This window comes from Manacus candei, unplaced genomic scaffold (assembly GCF_025592945.1).
Source record: "Manacus candei isolate 608988 ecotype Guabito, Panama unplaced genomic scaffold, ASM2559294v1 h1tg000019l, whole genome shotgun sequence".
NCBI lineage: Eukaryota > Metazoa > Chordata > Aves > Passeriformes > Pipridae > Manacus > Manacus candei.
This window is the reverse complement of record NW_026138067.1, coordinates 6,280,754-6,296,300: the sequence shown is the minus strand read 5'-3', so window position 1 is coordinate 6,296,300 and position 15,547 is coordinate 6,280,754. Positions and strand designations below refer to the sequence as shown.

The window sequence follows — 15,547 nt, the reverse complement described above, 5'->3', positions numbered from 1 at the left end:
TTTCCAGGCTTGCCCACCCCTTCCCACAATTTATCCTAACACTGGAGAGAAACTTTCAGGCCAGAAGCTTCTATAGGGGAAGGGGGAAGTATATACATTTATTTACACAAATAAATATACTGTACAAACTAAAAGCAACTATATATATATATATATTACATTTCTATCCGTCCTTTTAAGCTCCTCCCTTTAACTTTAGTCCAGGAGCAGCCTTTCAAGGCTGATATGTAACACAGTCTCTCTCGTGGGAGTGTTCTGGGCCTGAACACTCCCCCCTCACCAAGCTCCAGCTGTTTGTTGCAGTTTTTCCTCCTCACAAAGTCCAAGAGGATAGCTTTAAGTCCTTTCTCCTCAGTTCTGTGTCATTTCTGCTGTATGATCTCTCTCTCCCAGTCTCATACCTCTGTTCGTAGGCTGCTGCAGTGTAGTTTAGCTTATCAAGCATCTGTGTCCTGGAATGTTGATTCCTCCTCAGGTTTTCGGCTGTCCTCCATTTAGATCACGGCAGAGACATCCTCCGGGCCTCTCTTCGGTCTGTCTCCAATTTCTCCTGGGATTCCTTTCCCTAGCTCCGAGCTGTTTCGTCAGCAGCCCATCCACTTGGCTCTGCTTAAATGCTGAGCCTTAAAATCCACCTCCCACCAGTCTTAACGCAGTGAGGGGGGAAAAAGCCCCCTAGCCTTGGCCACTGGCAGAGTTTGGTCCAGTTATACACTGTCCCAAGCGTACTGCAGGTGCAGGGGGGGGGGAGGGGGAAGAAGAGGGCTAATCCTTCTCCCTCTTACGTCAGGTGCTGTGAATTTCTTCCTTCACAGCACACACTCCAAATGCTGCCTCCATCTCCGGCCCAGGCAGAGTTGGGGGGGCCGCAGGGCTCCTCTCTCCCCCCCGCCCGGAGGGGATGCAGAGGGAGCCCAGCCACCCCCTGGCCTTCTCCACCTACACGCAGCAGACACCAACAGCACAACACCAAGACTGCCAACAGCTTCCAGTGCTGTATATATATGATTTTGAGCAGAAGCGAACAATATGAATGGTGATTGGCTCTCCAGGGAACACTGCCCTGGCACCCAATCACCTCTGAGTCCCCCCCCGACTCTCAGAGGGGGGCCAATCTCAACCCATGAGAAACATGTAAATGAAGGTTGTGTTTTCTTCTTCCTTGAAGTGTTGATTTTGGAGAGGCTTTGGAGAGGTGAACAGTCACACCCCTCATAGGTTCAAACTGTGAGTGGACAAATTTACTGAAGACTAATCCATTGAATATTGTTAAACTTAATGATAGTGACTCTAGTACAGGGTGTTTCTGGACTACAACTCCCCAGAGCTGGAAAGCATTCATGCTTGTCTGGTTTACAGTCCTTCTTTTCTGACTATTATAAATGCTGAATCTTCATCCAGATGCTTATCCTTAAATAAACCTCTACTCTCTTCCAAAAGAGACACCCTCCCAATATACTTATCTTTCTTCCCAAATAGATGGGCAATCGGAAATAACTGTGGGATAAATCAGAGGACAACAAATGAAAGGAAATGCCCTCAAGTTGTGACAGGGGAGGTTACTGGATATTAGGAAACATTTCCTCACAGAAAGGATTGTCAGCCACTGGAACAGGCTGCCCAGGGAAGTGGTTGAGTCACCATTCCTGGAGGTATTTACAAGAGGTACAGATGTGGCCCTTGCGGACGTGATTTAGTGGATTTGGCATTGTTATGTTCATGGTTGAACTCAACGATTTTAAGAGTGTTTTCTAACCTAAATGATTTTATGATTCAATGAAAAAAATGAGAGGAGTGAGGAGAAATAGCATAGAGCGCTCTCCATAGCAATCAGCATTTGTGGAGCAAGAACTCTGGTCCAATTCAACACATCTGTTTTCAGGACGCAGCTACAGCGCCCTACCAATGTAACTTTTGTTTTTCTAGGGAACTGTAATACTTCTGTTTTTCCAAACAAATGGTTCTAGCACGACAGGGGCAATAAACACTTCTCACAGTCTGCAACAGGCACTGCAAAATTAAAGCTAAATACAGAAGTTGTGCTGTGAATCCCACTTGCTTTTGACAATAGATAATTGTGCAACCGGAAAACGGTGCCATTAAAGGGTGAAAGACGAGCCATCGTAATTGAACAGGAAGTGTCACAAGGAATTTCTATGAGGTCCATAATTTTCCATCTATAGGAGTTACGCTTTTGCGCTCCCACGGCAATTTTTCAGTCTCACTGCAGAAACGCAGATTTGGAGATCAGAAGCACAACAGCCGCCAGCTGCCAGCGTGTCTCTGTGCTTTACAGACTGGGTTTGGTTTCAGGCAGTTCTACTCGGGGCGGAGAGCCAGGGCACTGAAACACCCACTCGGTTATCCTGTGCAAGCCCGAAATTCCGGCTGCTCCGCCGGGAGATCCACCCTCCCTGCTCTGGACGTGTCCCCAGCCCCGGCTGGTGGTGGCGGCTGCCGGGACGGGGCGGGCCGTGCCGAAACCTGGCGGCGACGGAGAGGAACGAGACGGAGGCGGTGGCGGCAGAGGAGGTGGAGGCACCTGGGGGACGGTGCTGTGGCGGTGCCAGGGCGGTGCTGTGGCGGCACTGGGGCGGAGCGGAGCCGGGCCCGCCCCCGGGCCCGCCCCCGCCGTCTGGGGGCCCCGCTCCGCCCCGGCCCGCGGCTGCCGGGAGCGGCCCCACGCGCTCGTGCGGGCAGTGCGCAGGCGCGGCGGGCGCAGCCGGGCGGCGGAAGCGGCGCGGGGGGCGGGCGGCCGAGGCCGGCGGCGGCGGCGGCGGCGGCGGCTCATGGCTCCGTGGGCAGCCGGGCGGCCCGGCCGTGCGCGCCGTTAGCGCTCCCCGAGGAGGCCGCTCCGGCGGGTGAAGGGGCGAGGCGGCGCCGGCCCCTCCTGTGGCAGCAGCTCCGGCTCCGTGTCGCGGGCGCGGCGGTGGCGGGTCCGGCTCCGCGCCGCCTCCCTGCGGGCGGGTGTTATGGCCCCCTGGGGGAGCGCAGAGGGGTCCCCGGCTTGGAGGTCAGCGCAGCTCCTGCTCCTCGTCGCCTCCTGCTGTGGTAGGTACCGGGCAGTGACGCCGCCCGCCCGCCTCCGTGTCGTGGGCCGGGAGGCGGCCGCGGGGAGGGGGAACAAAGCGGCCTTTCTCCCGGCCGGGCTCGGCGGGGGGCCTGGGGCCGCCCGGCACCACCGCTGGGGTCCGCCAGACTTCCCCTTCTCCGCGCACAGCCCCGTTTCCCCCTCCGAGCTTAACTGCTCCAGGACTCTCTCGGGGGTTTTTTTGCTTTGTTTTGTTTGGTTTAGAGGTTTTTGTGTGTTATCTACCTATCTGTCTATCTGTCTATTTATTTATTAGCTGTGGGGGCGGGCGGAAATCTCCTCAGGGAAGTCCTCAAAAGTGGGACGGGGGTTCCGGGGCTTGGCCCAGCTCTCCCGCAGATGTGCGCTGCCGGGAACTCCGGAGTTGGCGCCGGGCCGCGCAAACAAACCAGCCCCAAATCCTCTGAGTCACGAGTAGTCGCTGCCTGTGGATAATGGGGTTGGATGCTTGGGAGATGTTCCACGTCCGGCCTGGTGTCGGGGGCAGGGCGGCCCGTCTGGGCCGGGGGCCGGCGCTGGGTGATGAGTTTGTGACACATCAGCACAGGCCTGGAAGCCCTTCCGGGGACCTTTGCTTCGGCTCAGCCTGCCTGCAGCTCATACCGGAATGGCATTTCATCCCCCAGCATAAACACGTCTTTAAACAGAGCTGCTAATGAATAATATTTGTGCAAATGTGTTAGGCAACGTACTGAGGTTGGTTTTTGCAATATGCTGGTGGCCCAGTAACACATGATAGATCAAAACGCAGATACTTGACAAGGAGTGTCGTTTCATGTTTTCTCAGGGAGTTGTGTTTGTTTTATGAAGTCGAGCGTGGGTTGTGTCCATGGGCCTCCGGCGGGAGAAGTAGCCTTTGGCACAGCGCTGGGTACTGCCTTGCCCTGAGCAGGACAGCGACGTGGGCCCTGCTTCAGCAGTTGCTGAAGTAGATGCCTTTGCCTTTAACACGTGATTGAGCATCTGAAATTGGAATCTCTTTTACTCTTTAGGAAAACAAACTTGAGTCTGGAACATCAAGATATTTTAGATTTGTCTGTGCCAAGTGCTTTGTCCAGCACATACCTGTGCTACAATAATCAATCCAAACTCAATCAATCCAAAGTGTAGACATACCACAGAAATTTGTAAGAGCATTTCCCATTTTATATTTATGTGAGTAGAAAAGTAAGGTAGGCTTCTTCAAACAGAGCTACAGATATGCCAGTACCTGCAACTCTGGGAAAGTTTAATTTTTGGGGGGCCTACTTGCACGAACAACAGAAGATACTGACCAGTCTTTGAAATGCATACAAAGTGAAGCAAAAGAGTTTCATGTGAAAAGCTAAATTGCAAGCACAGCTATAAAGGAATTGGCTAATGGTAGAGCAAAAAGTGGTAGCAAAAATCTCATTTAGATATATTAAGCTGTTCTTGTGTTTGCATACTTTATGTACTTGAGAAATTTAATTTCTGTGCAAACTTTTTTTTAACAAACTTTGTGTGCTAACTTTATTATACTTGTTGCTGAATCAAAGTAGAAAGTCAAAATGATAATTGTGATATCCCTCATCAGCCTGACCTAAGTAGATAGTTTCAAATTGTGATGCTGTAACTTAGCTGTTATTGCTGGTATTTCCCTTAATAAAAATTTAAATCATAAGCACAATGTTTAGTTAGAGAAAAAACAGCCAAATAAAATTCTTGCTGAATAACATTTTTGATATACTTTTAATCAAGACTTTCCAAAGTTCAGCCAAGAAGGCTCTATAATTTTCTTTTGCCTTGCAGAGAAATGCATCACCATCCTTTATTGCCATTGCCAGGAAAGACAAGCTGCTTTTGATTTTGATCAGCATGCTATACTGCCTCATCCTCATGAGGGATTAGTTTCTCCTAACACTTTTTGTTACAAATGTCTGAAGTTCTGACTGGTTTCACTGCTCAAAGGAAAGGAACTTTCTCCTCCCCAGGCCAGAGCGTCAAAAGCATTCACTATGTAGTACTGCCCTTTCCCTAGTTTTCATTTTGATTTCTCCTGTGTATTTCTTTTGGGAGAAGGAAGTGGGACTGGGAACTATGCCTCATTAAAACATTTTACCTTCCTGTACAACTGCTTTTAGCTCTTGAAACTAAACTAATTTAGTATTGGCATGAGTCTGAACAAGACATTACTGTCAGCAGAGCTCTGGACTGTGATGCTGATCCTGAGCAGAGCCTTGCAGATATCATTATGATAAGGCTTTGAATGCTGTAGACAATGCCCAAGGTAAACGCATGCTTGGAAAAGCAATGGTGCATCAGTTTGGTTGCCTTCCATTATGCAGTTGCACAGCTAAAATATCTAGAATTTTCCACTAATTAAAATACTAAATTCACCAAGGTTGTTATGTGGGCATTGAGCTCTCCAGAGAATGTTCCTCTGTTTCCCTGTGGTTAGTGAATTTTTCAAACCTTCCTTCTGATGATGACTATAATTATAAAAATTTGAGAAGGAGGAATACTGATGAGTGAAATATTGGAATAGCACTGACTAACAAGAATTATAGCTTGGTAGAGCATTGGGTAATGGTATTTTTTGTTTTATATTTCTGACTTTCCTGTTGGCTTGAGAGTTTTATATCCAAGAAATAATTGATTGTATATGTCTCTACATAATCCCGGCATAGCTTGTACTGGTACAAATATGAAGATATTTATTCTTGTCTCAAAGGCTCTAACAGTTATCTGAGTTCAAAACAGAATCATATGTGCTGCAAAGTAATTTTTAGGGGGAAAAATGTAATTTGAGAAATTAGTCCTGTTCTTGAGGGCAGTGTTTTTCAAACCAAAGTTCCATGATTGAAAAATTGGAAATCAAGTGAATCTTGGAATCACAGAATCATGTAGGTTAGAAAAGACCTTAAAGATCATTGAGTCCAACTGTAATCCTAGCACTACTAAATCCGTCAGTAAACCATGTCCCTAAACAACATATCTACACATCTTTTAAATACTTCAAGGATGGTTATCTTACTTGTTTTCTTGTTAAAACATGAGTTTAGATTAGAGAACTGAATTTCTGATGTTACCCTTTTGTTTGATTTTTATTTCACTCTTGGCAGAATAATAGTTTATATCTTACTGGTACTGTAATGCAGCATTTTGAGGACTGGTTTGGGAGGGATTGGTGTTCCAGAGCACAAGTTGAGCTATGAAAAATCTCTGAGGTGGCACACTGCAAAAACTAGGACATACCTTCCTTTGGAATGGAGTCTAGAAGCATGGGCATTTGGCTTCTTCAGGTTTCTGGAAATTCAAATTTTTTATAGTCTTAACTATACTTGTTGCCCTGATAATTAATTTGAATTTCTTTCCCACTGAACAGAAGACTACAGGAAACTTTAACAGAGTTCTCTACAGTTGGCAGTAGTCAGTGCAGTGGTACAGTAGGTAAATCTCCCTGCTTCTGGCTTCGCCAGATGTAAAGGTGCATCAGAGAGAAATACTTACAGTAGTAGGACAGGGAGACTAAAAGAGTTCAAGGGTAGAAGTGGGGGCAGATAGAGATCAGTGTTAATTGTCCTTGTCTCCAGTGTTGTTTTGGCTTAGTGAGTACCCTTTGAAGGACTAATGGCTGAGAAACATCAGGGGAGGTCAGAAAATTATTATTCCCAAAAATTGTGGTGGAAACTATGTTGTATGTTGGACTACTGAGACAGCAGTGCTACGGTCATTATTTCGTCCCTTTAAAAAAAAATACTACATTTATATAAGCTTTAAAACACTTGGTTATGGATTAGAATCATTCCAGGTTTCCATAGAACGGATGTTATTTGAGATTATAACAGGAACATATATATATAATTCATTGTTCATTTAGTTTTAGGTAAGACAGGTAAAATTGTCATAAAAGTTCACTGGTCAGGACCTGAATTTTACTTGCATGTCAGTTTGCTAATGATGGTATGAGATGAGGAAGAATAAATAGTTCTTTGGATCCATTCACCTTGTTTGAAATAATAGCCTGAATCATGTAAGCAAATAAGGTCTACCAGGCAGTTTATTTAATTTTCTAAAGAAGTTGAACTCTGAAGTCAGAACAGACTGTCCTAATGGAATGGTTTGGCTTAATAAATTATTGTATTTTAAGCTCCTGAATGCCAGTCTTTAGTGCCACTTTTGTGAACAGATTTATTTTGCTAAGCTGTAAATAATATTGTCGGCAAAACCACTGCATTTAATTTAGTAGAACAGTTTTGTAGTCCTTGAAGTGAAAATGTCCTAATTTTAATGGCATAGAAATTTGTACTGTATGTAAGTTGGTCATATGTCAACTCTACAAGTACATGCATATTCAACTGGCTGTTCAGAGCCACAATTAGGTCTGTAGTCAAAGTATCTGTGAGATCATATGGACAATATTCAAAGCAATGTTCCTTTGAGGGGAGAAGAAGAAAACCCACATCCAAGACAACCTTGTAGCAAAAAGAATTTGAAAATTGAATCTAAGGTAGTTGGTGTGATTGTTACTATGCACTAAATGAGAACTTTGTCATCCATAGGAAGAGCAAAGACCTACTTGTAACTAGAATCAGGACAAAAGCCATCTGACTCCATTCCTGTCATCAGAGCAAAGCGTGTAATTAGCATGGCTTTTTCATCTGTTTCTGTCATTGCTAGGAGAGGAAGAGCTCTGTTCTGTCAGTGTTGGAAAGGCCCTACAGGTGAATCTGTTTACTTTAGTCACTCCAGTTTCAGTCTCAAATAGATGTAAACTGTATGGGTATTATTTTCAAGTAAGCCCTAAATATTATCATTTTATACTTGACCTGGCTAAAACTTTAATTATGGTCATTCTTATAGTTTGTTAACAGATCTGAGAATTTTAAACTTAATGTCTTTGGTACATTCCTTCTCACATCTTTTATCTTTTACCATATACCTCAGTTTCCCAAGTTGTAGACATTATTTCCATGCTCATTAAGTATAATTCACTAATTTCCTTACAGTTTTTTAAAAATTCATGAGTTTTATTTGTACAGTGTAAAGTGTGGTTTTGCTTTCTTAGATGTCTCTGCATTTTCTAGTTTTAGTGTTCCATTTATACTGTCCCAGATAGTTAATGATTATGTTAAATGCTGGAACAGCTGAGACATCTAGCTAGGCAGTAATTGAAAGAGTGGGATTTGTTGACAACCTGGGATGATTTTGGCTTGTATGTATTTCAAAATTACTAGCTGTAACATTTTGCAGTACTGGTTGTTACTGAGGTGTCCTTTGGTCAGCAGAATTCAACCTCTGTAGTTTACATGGCTGTAAGAAAATGCTGGGTACCAGTGCATTTGATACTATGGAAATTGGTTGTAGATCTGATTCCTTGTGTTTATCCCCTCACTAGAAATAAATGCTCAAAGTGATTTATAGCCAGCTGTATGATACCATAGTCTGAAGAATTGTATTGTGCTGACTATGATCTTTTTTGTTTCCTACACTTGATTTTTTTGCTGCAGTTGTTACTTCACTGATGCTTCAGTACGGGAAGCTTTACATTTGCATTGAAATATATAGTGTTGATTCTTGTATCTAAGTTAAAACTACTAAATTCTGCATAATTGACAGATCAGTGCACGTACTTAAAAAACGGTAATCTCAGTTGTGGGTCAGACTTATTTCTCTGGACAGATACTTTAAATTTGGATGTACTATAACTTTTGCTACATTGTTAACACTTTGATGGTGACTTTTTGTCAACGCTAGCTTAGTAGCTATCTGTTAGATTTTTTTTCACTTCTGTTCTATTTGATACTCTGAATTTTAGGTTATGAGGGAATTTATGTATAGCTTTCTCAACTGTTTTGTGAGGAACAACTTTTTGGAGCTAGTCAGGAAGTTAGCAAGCAAAAGTAGGAGCCTCCCCAAAATTCAGAAATCTTGCAAGTAGACCATATTTAGAAGTGGGGGGAAGGGAGTCACACAAAACCATTTAGTTTAGTACCTTGAGTTGTCATAAGATGGTCTTTCTTTTCACTTAAGCATCTTGTGAGTTTTCAGTACTTTCCCAGATACCTTCAGTTGGTTATGGAAATTTTTGTTGTGCAAGAAAGCTGAACTTGCCCACCCTTAGTAAAATAGAAATTCCGCAAAGCAATGGAAGTGAACTAGTTGTGTTTCTCTGTAAGTGGAAAGTACACTTGAACTATATATTGGGATGTGAACTGCATGTTTGACCTATCTGATTGTGTGTAATTCATGACTACCTCTGGACCTCTGAGATATTTCCTCTGCTAAGGGGAAGCCCCTGGGACTGACTGGGTAACCAGAGCAGACTTTCAAAGCGTGGTAGAGTGGTCCTCTAACAAGCGGTGTGAGCACACTTTGACTTGCAGAGGAAGTCTATAATGAAGTTACTTGTGTTTAAAAGTTAAGAAAAAAATTATTCCTCTAGAGGGTCCTGTAACTTAGGTTTATTACTCCATCTTTGTATGCACCTATTGGGAGACACATATAGGTCCCTCTGAAAGTACAGAATAATAGTGATAATAGTTCTTTCATGGAAAAAATAGAATTTTATTTTTCCTCTAGTTTTTACAGTTTTACTAAGAAATAAGTTTGTTCTAGTCAATGTCTCTTAAAAATTTACTGATCCTACTCATTCAAGGAGCTGCTCCTTTAGAAAGAACGCTTTACTAATTGAAGGTGAGCAATTTAGAAGAGGAAATGGAAGTCTTGTTGATACGCCTTGTAGCAGGAAGGCACACACTTATATTCATGTACTCTGACTTCTAGATTTTAGCTGTATATGAATTTTCGTAAGACATCGGTTAATTACTTTTTTTTCCTACACTTAACAAAGTGTATTAGAATCCAATGAATTAGTATACCTTGGTAGGGTGTTTTCCTTCTATGAAATTGTATTTTGAGTATCTCAAATAAAAGCTTCAGTTAGGGATATTGCAGTTACTGGGACTGAGATAGTGAATAGGCCACATGCAGTAAACAAATCCTTATATAGGTTCCTCTTATCACATGGTTTTAAGTGGAGACTTTAACCCTCCCCTCCTTTTTTTCCTGCACATAGAGCTCAACGGAGTAATTTCCAAAGAGAGATTGATTCTAGAGTCCTAGTTAATGTGCTGTTTTATTCATAATACTGTTGTATTTGCTTCAGCCTGCTCTTCATATTCCTAAGCAATTACAATTTTCCATTTGCTCTTAAGAAGTGCTCAGGGAGAGTGCATAGGGATTTAACTCAACATGTATGTCTAAACCATATGGAAATATTTTTAACTGGTCTTAGAAGAGTACATATTTAACTTTTTCCCAGTTAGTTTTTTTAAAAGTATGGCAAAAGAATATATACCCTGTCCATGATCTAAACATCAGTTTAAATAATGTGAGAGAGATTGATAGGTCAGGAAGATGAATGACAAAATCATCAGACACATGACTTTTGATCATAGCAACATGCATTTGGAAGTACTGACTGGGATGGATTGGGGTGATTGTGTAATTAGTAGAAATGGCTTCCCTTGTCAGAGCACCTCCCACTGGTCATGTTTCCTATCTAAAGGTGCTGAAAGAGCAACCAGTTCCATGGCTAAAGTACAGCTGTTGTCTATGCTTAGAGATAGTCATGAAGACTGGAGAGCTGGGGTGGCCAGGGCGGGAAAGATGGGAGACATCTTGTTCAGGCATGTTCACAGCTAAAGCTGGCAGAACTGTTCTTCAGAGTGGAAGAGGAGGCCAGGATGTCTGCGAGAGCAGTTGTTGTTTAAGAGGCTGTGCACGTAGAAGGGAGGAAGGGAACCAGCCTTTTATTTTAAAGGTGCTATGGTGGCTGAGTGAGCATCTAATAAGTCTAAGAGGTTACTCTTACAGGCAAGCAAGAAAAGGAGTTTGAGTGCAGGAAGAGCTTGGAAATTGCTTGAGGTCTTGCTCTCTGGCCCTCCTCTCAGGCAGAGGGATGTTACAGAAACATTAGTCTTGCATTTTACCTGTGCTTTACAAAGTAAGTGGATAAACGGAGAACTTTGAACACTTTTTGATTCAGTATATGGCTTTATCAAAAACATCCTTTTTTGTGATCCCTCTTCTGGCTGATACTGGCACTTGTGCACTCTAGCAGCTTTATTGCAGGGTGTGCCTGGGAGGTGCATGTTTATAGAGCCCAGTTACTACTGACCTTTTGTTGGTGATCCAGCTAATGCTGTCTCCAGTGCCTGTTCCCTAGTTTGTCTCACTTCAATTCCTTATTTCAAAATATCTGTTGTGTCTGTCATCTGTGCACCCTGTAACAAAGCTTCAGTGATATCACAGTTCTCATGTAAATGACAATCCATACCACAGCTGAGTGATAATGTTACTATCTTGTTTAAAGTCCACAATGGTAGCTTTCTGGTTTTCTTCATCCATTGTGGAAATGTAGGACAGTGCTGCCTGTACAGGCCTTTTGCCTTTACACTGTAAGATCAGTAAGGCTTGGGAGAAGGACTATACCTTTATTTTCTTGCCCTGAGTGAGGAGCACAGTCTGCTTTCCCCACTGTCAGTTGGAACTGCAGAGCTTGTATGTGGTGCCTTTGTGGTCCCTGAGGAGTTTTGCTGGAATAAGAGATCCTGTGTTCTAAATGTGGTTTTTTGAATGAATATCTTAAAATATTCAGCTGTACATCTGTCTTAAAATCTTAATTAAAAGCATGGAAGCCAGGAAGATGTATGTGAGAATCAAGTGAACAGGTCTACGTTTGACTTTCTTTCATCTGTTTTCTCAAACTCTCTCTATCTTGTGGCTTTACAAAGGAGGTGGAAATGAAGTCTAGATAGAGCTGCTTAAAGTGTTGGGCATGAAGGAATTCAGCATAAAATGAAAAAGCTTTCAGAAAGGATTGATGATCAAAATAAAGTTGAATTTAAATTTTTAATCTGAGATCTTGCTTGCTGACCGTACTGCACATTTGGGAGCCAATAAAGTGCTCAAAGCACCTAATTTGAAATAAACATGCACAGTTTCTCAGGCGTGTGTGGTATTCAGCTAAAATGATCACATCAAACAGGGGTTTTTTAAGAGTTTCTCTGATGGGAAGGAGGTCTGAACTAGCTTTAAACTTGTGAGTTCTTGAATATGGTTTATAAATTATTGCTATGAATGTAAGGATCATGGCATCAGATTCTTATTAAGCAACTTCTTCATGCCTCTACTGAAATATTGTGTACTTTGATGTATTTTTGAAGTGTCTGATGATATTTTAATTTATTTAGACATGTAATCAGAATTTATTTTGCAGATTATGGGATTCCATTGTCCTGGGTCTGCTTTTCTCCTTATGTCTGGAAATCTGCTGTTTAACAGGAAGGATGTGTGCTTAAATTAGTGATATACTTCATTATATAAAAGCAGATAAATAGGAATTCGAACATGTAGGCATTATGTCTGACATTGATCTTGTACTTGTCACCATGCTGTGTCACATTTTTTGCTATTTTAAAATTCACTGCCTCCCTTTAAAAAGGCTGTAGGAGCAAGTGCTGAATTTTGTTACCAGGTTGGCTTTTAAAAGTGAAATGTCTGCTGTATCAGTACTTTTTCTCCTTTATTTTACAGTTGAATTAGTGCATTGAAGCCTAATGTGCTCGTTTTCCTTTTCAAAAAGGAAACCCATACCTATTTGAGCTTTAGAACCTTTCTGAAGCAGTATAGGGTGAAGTGTATTACCTGTTGTAGCATGATTACGATTATTTTTTTAAAAGAAACCACTTATTTGCAACACCTTTACAGTTTGTTTTGCTTTGAGAGGACAAAGTCTGACATGAATCCCACCTGTACTGTTGCTTTTAGCCACAGCAAGCCTAACAGTTGCCCTCTGGGAACTGAACTGGCTAAAATACTTCAAGAATGAATACACAGATCTCTTGAGAAATCACACTGTTTTTGTGCCCCAACACTGATAGTGACTGAATCCGTGTATGTCTTGTAATGTCAGTGCTGAGCCTCTGAGTACTTCTGCAGGTGATCCAGAAAGGAAGAGCAAGAAAATAGTCAAGTGCATAACAATCAGTGGTGAAGTATAAACAGAAAAAAATTTGCAAGTATATTGTCTCCACAGTAGCTTCTTTATCACAGATAAGCCTTACTCTTCAGTTTTGTATATCATCTTGAAAGTACTCCCTAATTTTAAAAAGTCATTTAGGTATCTACCATTAATAAAAGATGGGGAATGGAAAACTCTGGTACCATGAAATATTCCAGACTTCCATTATACTTCTTTCCTAGGACTGTGCCTCTTCTAGTGATACCCTATTCCTCTCTCAAATAACCAACACACAGTGAAGCCAATGCCCTTAAACTGTGACTTATTATTATTCATTAGACAGAGTTGCCAGTAAGGAATTGTAAGGGATGTAATCTGCTTTCATCAATGCACAAGTGTAACAATGCTTTTCATGCTTATTGAAAAGAGGCTACATCCAAAAGAATACAACTGCCTGCCAAGTTTGGTAAATGGTATTAACATAAAAAATAATATTTTTTTCACTTAGCTATTTTTCTAAAGCATTCTTCCTCCCTTTCTTCAAAGAACCATTTTTTCCCCAGTCGTGTACAGGTTGAATCTGACCATCCCAACAAATAGCTGCTGTTTGGGTTTCTTTCCCTAGCTGGCTGTTACTTCACATGTGACATCTTTGTAAAAGAGCACTTGTGTACCAGGCTGGTGCTGAGCTTTCTTCTTAAAAATAGGCTTATCCCAAAAGAACACTATAAACCTAACTTGTGTCTGAATTCACTTTGCTCTACTGATGTGACATGCTTGGAAACAAACTTTCAATGAATACTTTTGTTTTTAAAATATTCTTTGTGTAGTCACCTAAAAGCTCTTTATCTGAGGTTTAATTATTAAGATATATTAATAAACCCTCACCTTGAGAGTATTCCTGTACAGTATGCTGTGCAGGGTAGAAGCTGAAGCACAGAAAATAAATAGCTGTTTCATGGTTGTGCATGAGTAGAGTTTGTTACTACACATTTCTGATCCTATGCTGTTCCTGTGTGAGTGTGAAGTGGGGAGTCTTGGTTGGGCTTAATTTAAGGCAGAATCAGTGTGGGAAAAGAGGCTTATTAAAGGGAAGTGAGGCAACGGGAGTGTGACTTACTGATCTGAACTGCTCTTCAGAGAAGTCTCAATTCTCAGTGTAGGCAGATTAGTCTGGCCCTCAGAGGGAAGATAGAGAATGAAGAGAGGTCCTAAATTATTCAAATGCGAACAGCACCCTTCTGGGAAATACGCAGTTACTGAGTTTTTGTTGTGGAACTGGAAGTAGGCTACTTTCAGAGCACTGTGTCTGTTCTACTTTATTTAAAACTCCAGCTCCTATCCTTGTCTGTTTTTACAAATGCTACTACCAGCTGATTTCCTCTCATCCCCAAAATGCCAGTCCTCTTCTGCTCTTTAGAAACACGGTCTGTTGTGTATTTCAGCTGTTGTGTAAGTGAATGGATGCAGAGTGCTTTAAAAGGTTTAGTGATGATCGACTGCTGCCACTTAAAGACCTCCTTCAGACAAGCTACCTTTTTATTGGAAGCAGAGGTAGAACATTTTTATCATGGACTACTGTATTCTGCGTGGAATCTCTTACACTTAGTAATAAGAAATTTACAATCAAACCTTTATGTTGGAATACAAGTAGAATTTTTTTTTCTTGAAATTCTTATTAACTGGATTTCTGGGACTGTTACTCTTTTGCCAAATGTAGAAATAGTCCAAAGTGTTTGGAAGTTGTGGGGAATATACAGCTGTGCACAACTGCTCATATGCTGAGTAATCCATGAAAAACAAGGCTTGAATTGGTAGTCACATCTCCAGTTAACAGTGAATACGCTCAAACTAAACAACTGAAGTGGCTTTTGTAGTATGGGGTTGCCAACTGGGTGGACAAAGGAGTTGGCAGTTATTCTGTAACTTGACCCTCATTCATCTGGTTTTTGTCTGAATGATTCTTGGCAGGGATTTCCTCAGAGAAAGAGTCAAAACATGTTTTTGTATGTTACCCCATATATTTAATAAGTTTTTTTAGGAAGCTGGAGTGAAGAAAAAAAAGTTGTTTAAAACTATTCTCAGGAAGGAAGTTTATGACTCATGTAAATATGCAGTGAGAATGTTTTTTTGGTCAAGAAAGGCATAGATGAGAAGAGCTTGTGTCAAGGCAAGAGTGGAGATAAGGTGTAGGTTTAGAGATGGCATGCTGGAAGGTAATTATAAATATGAATGTCAGAGTAAATGGTGATAAGGATTTTGGTAATACCTGTTAGATGACATTCTCTTGTCCAAGGTGTTCATTCCTCTTAACTGTGTTTAAACCTCTCTTCCTGTTTGTGCTTTTGTCATAGGAAGCCTGTCCTGGAGTGAACATGCATGTATATGTGTACACATTAACTAATAGCTATCAGCTTTTCCCTTCCTGGGGGACCTGGTGGTTAGGTAAGGTGTTTAAGTACTGCAGT

General features: G+C 41.9%; 1 protein-coding gene across 2 annotated transcripts in view; it reads left to right on the top strand.

Annotated features, from left to right (window-relative positions):
- The first annotated feature begins 2,766 nt into the window (after nt 1-2,766).
- LRP12 (LDL receptor related protein 12) overlaps nt 2,767-15,547 on the top strand; it is a 47,818-nt gene continuing 35,037 nt past the window's right edge. Inside the window, exon 1 of one of the 2 annotated variants that reach the window (XM_051785172.1) lies at nt 2,767-3,051. In XM_051785172.1, the coding sequence (XP_051641132.1) occupies nt 2,973-3,051 (79 nt within the window). In that variant the 5' untranslated portion in view covers nt 2,767-2,972. The remainder of the gene's footprint in view (nt 3,052-15,547) is intronic. The other variant, XM_051785171.1, reaches the window with a different exon arrangement.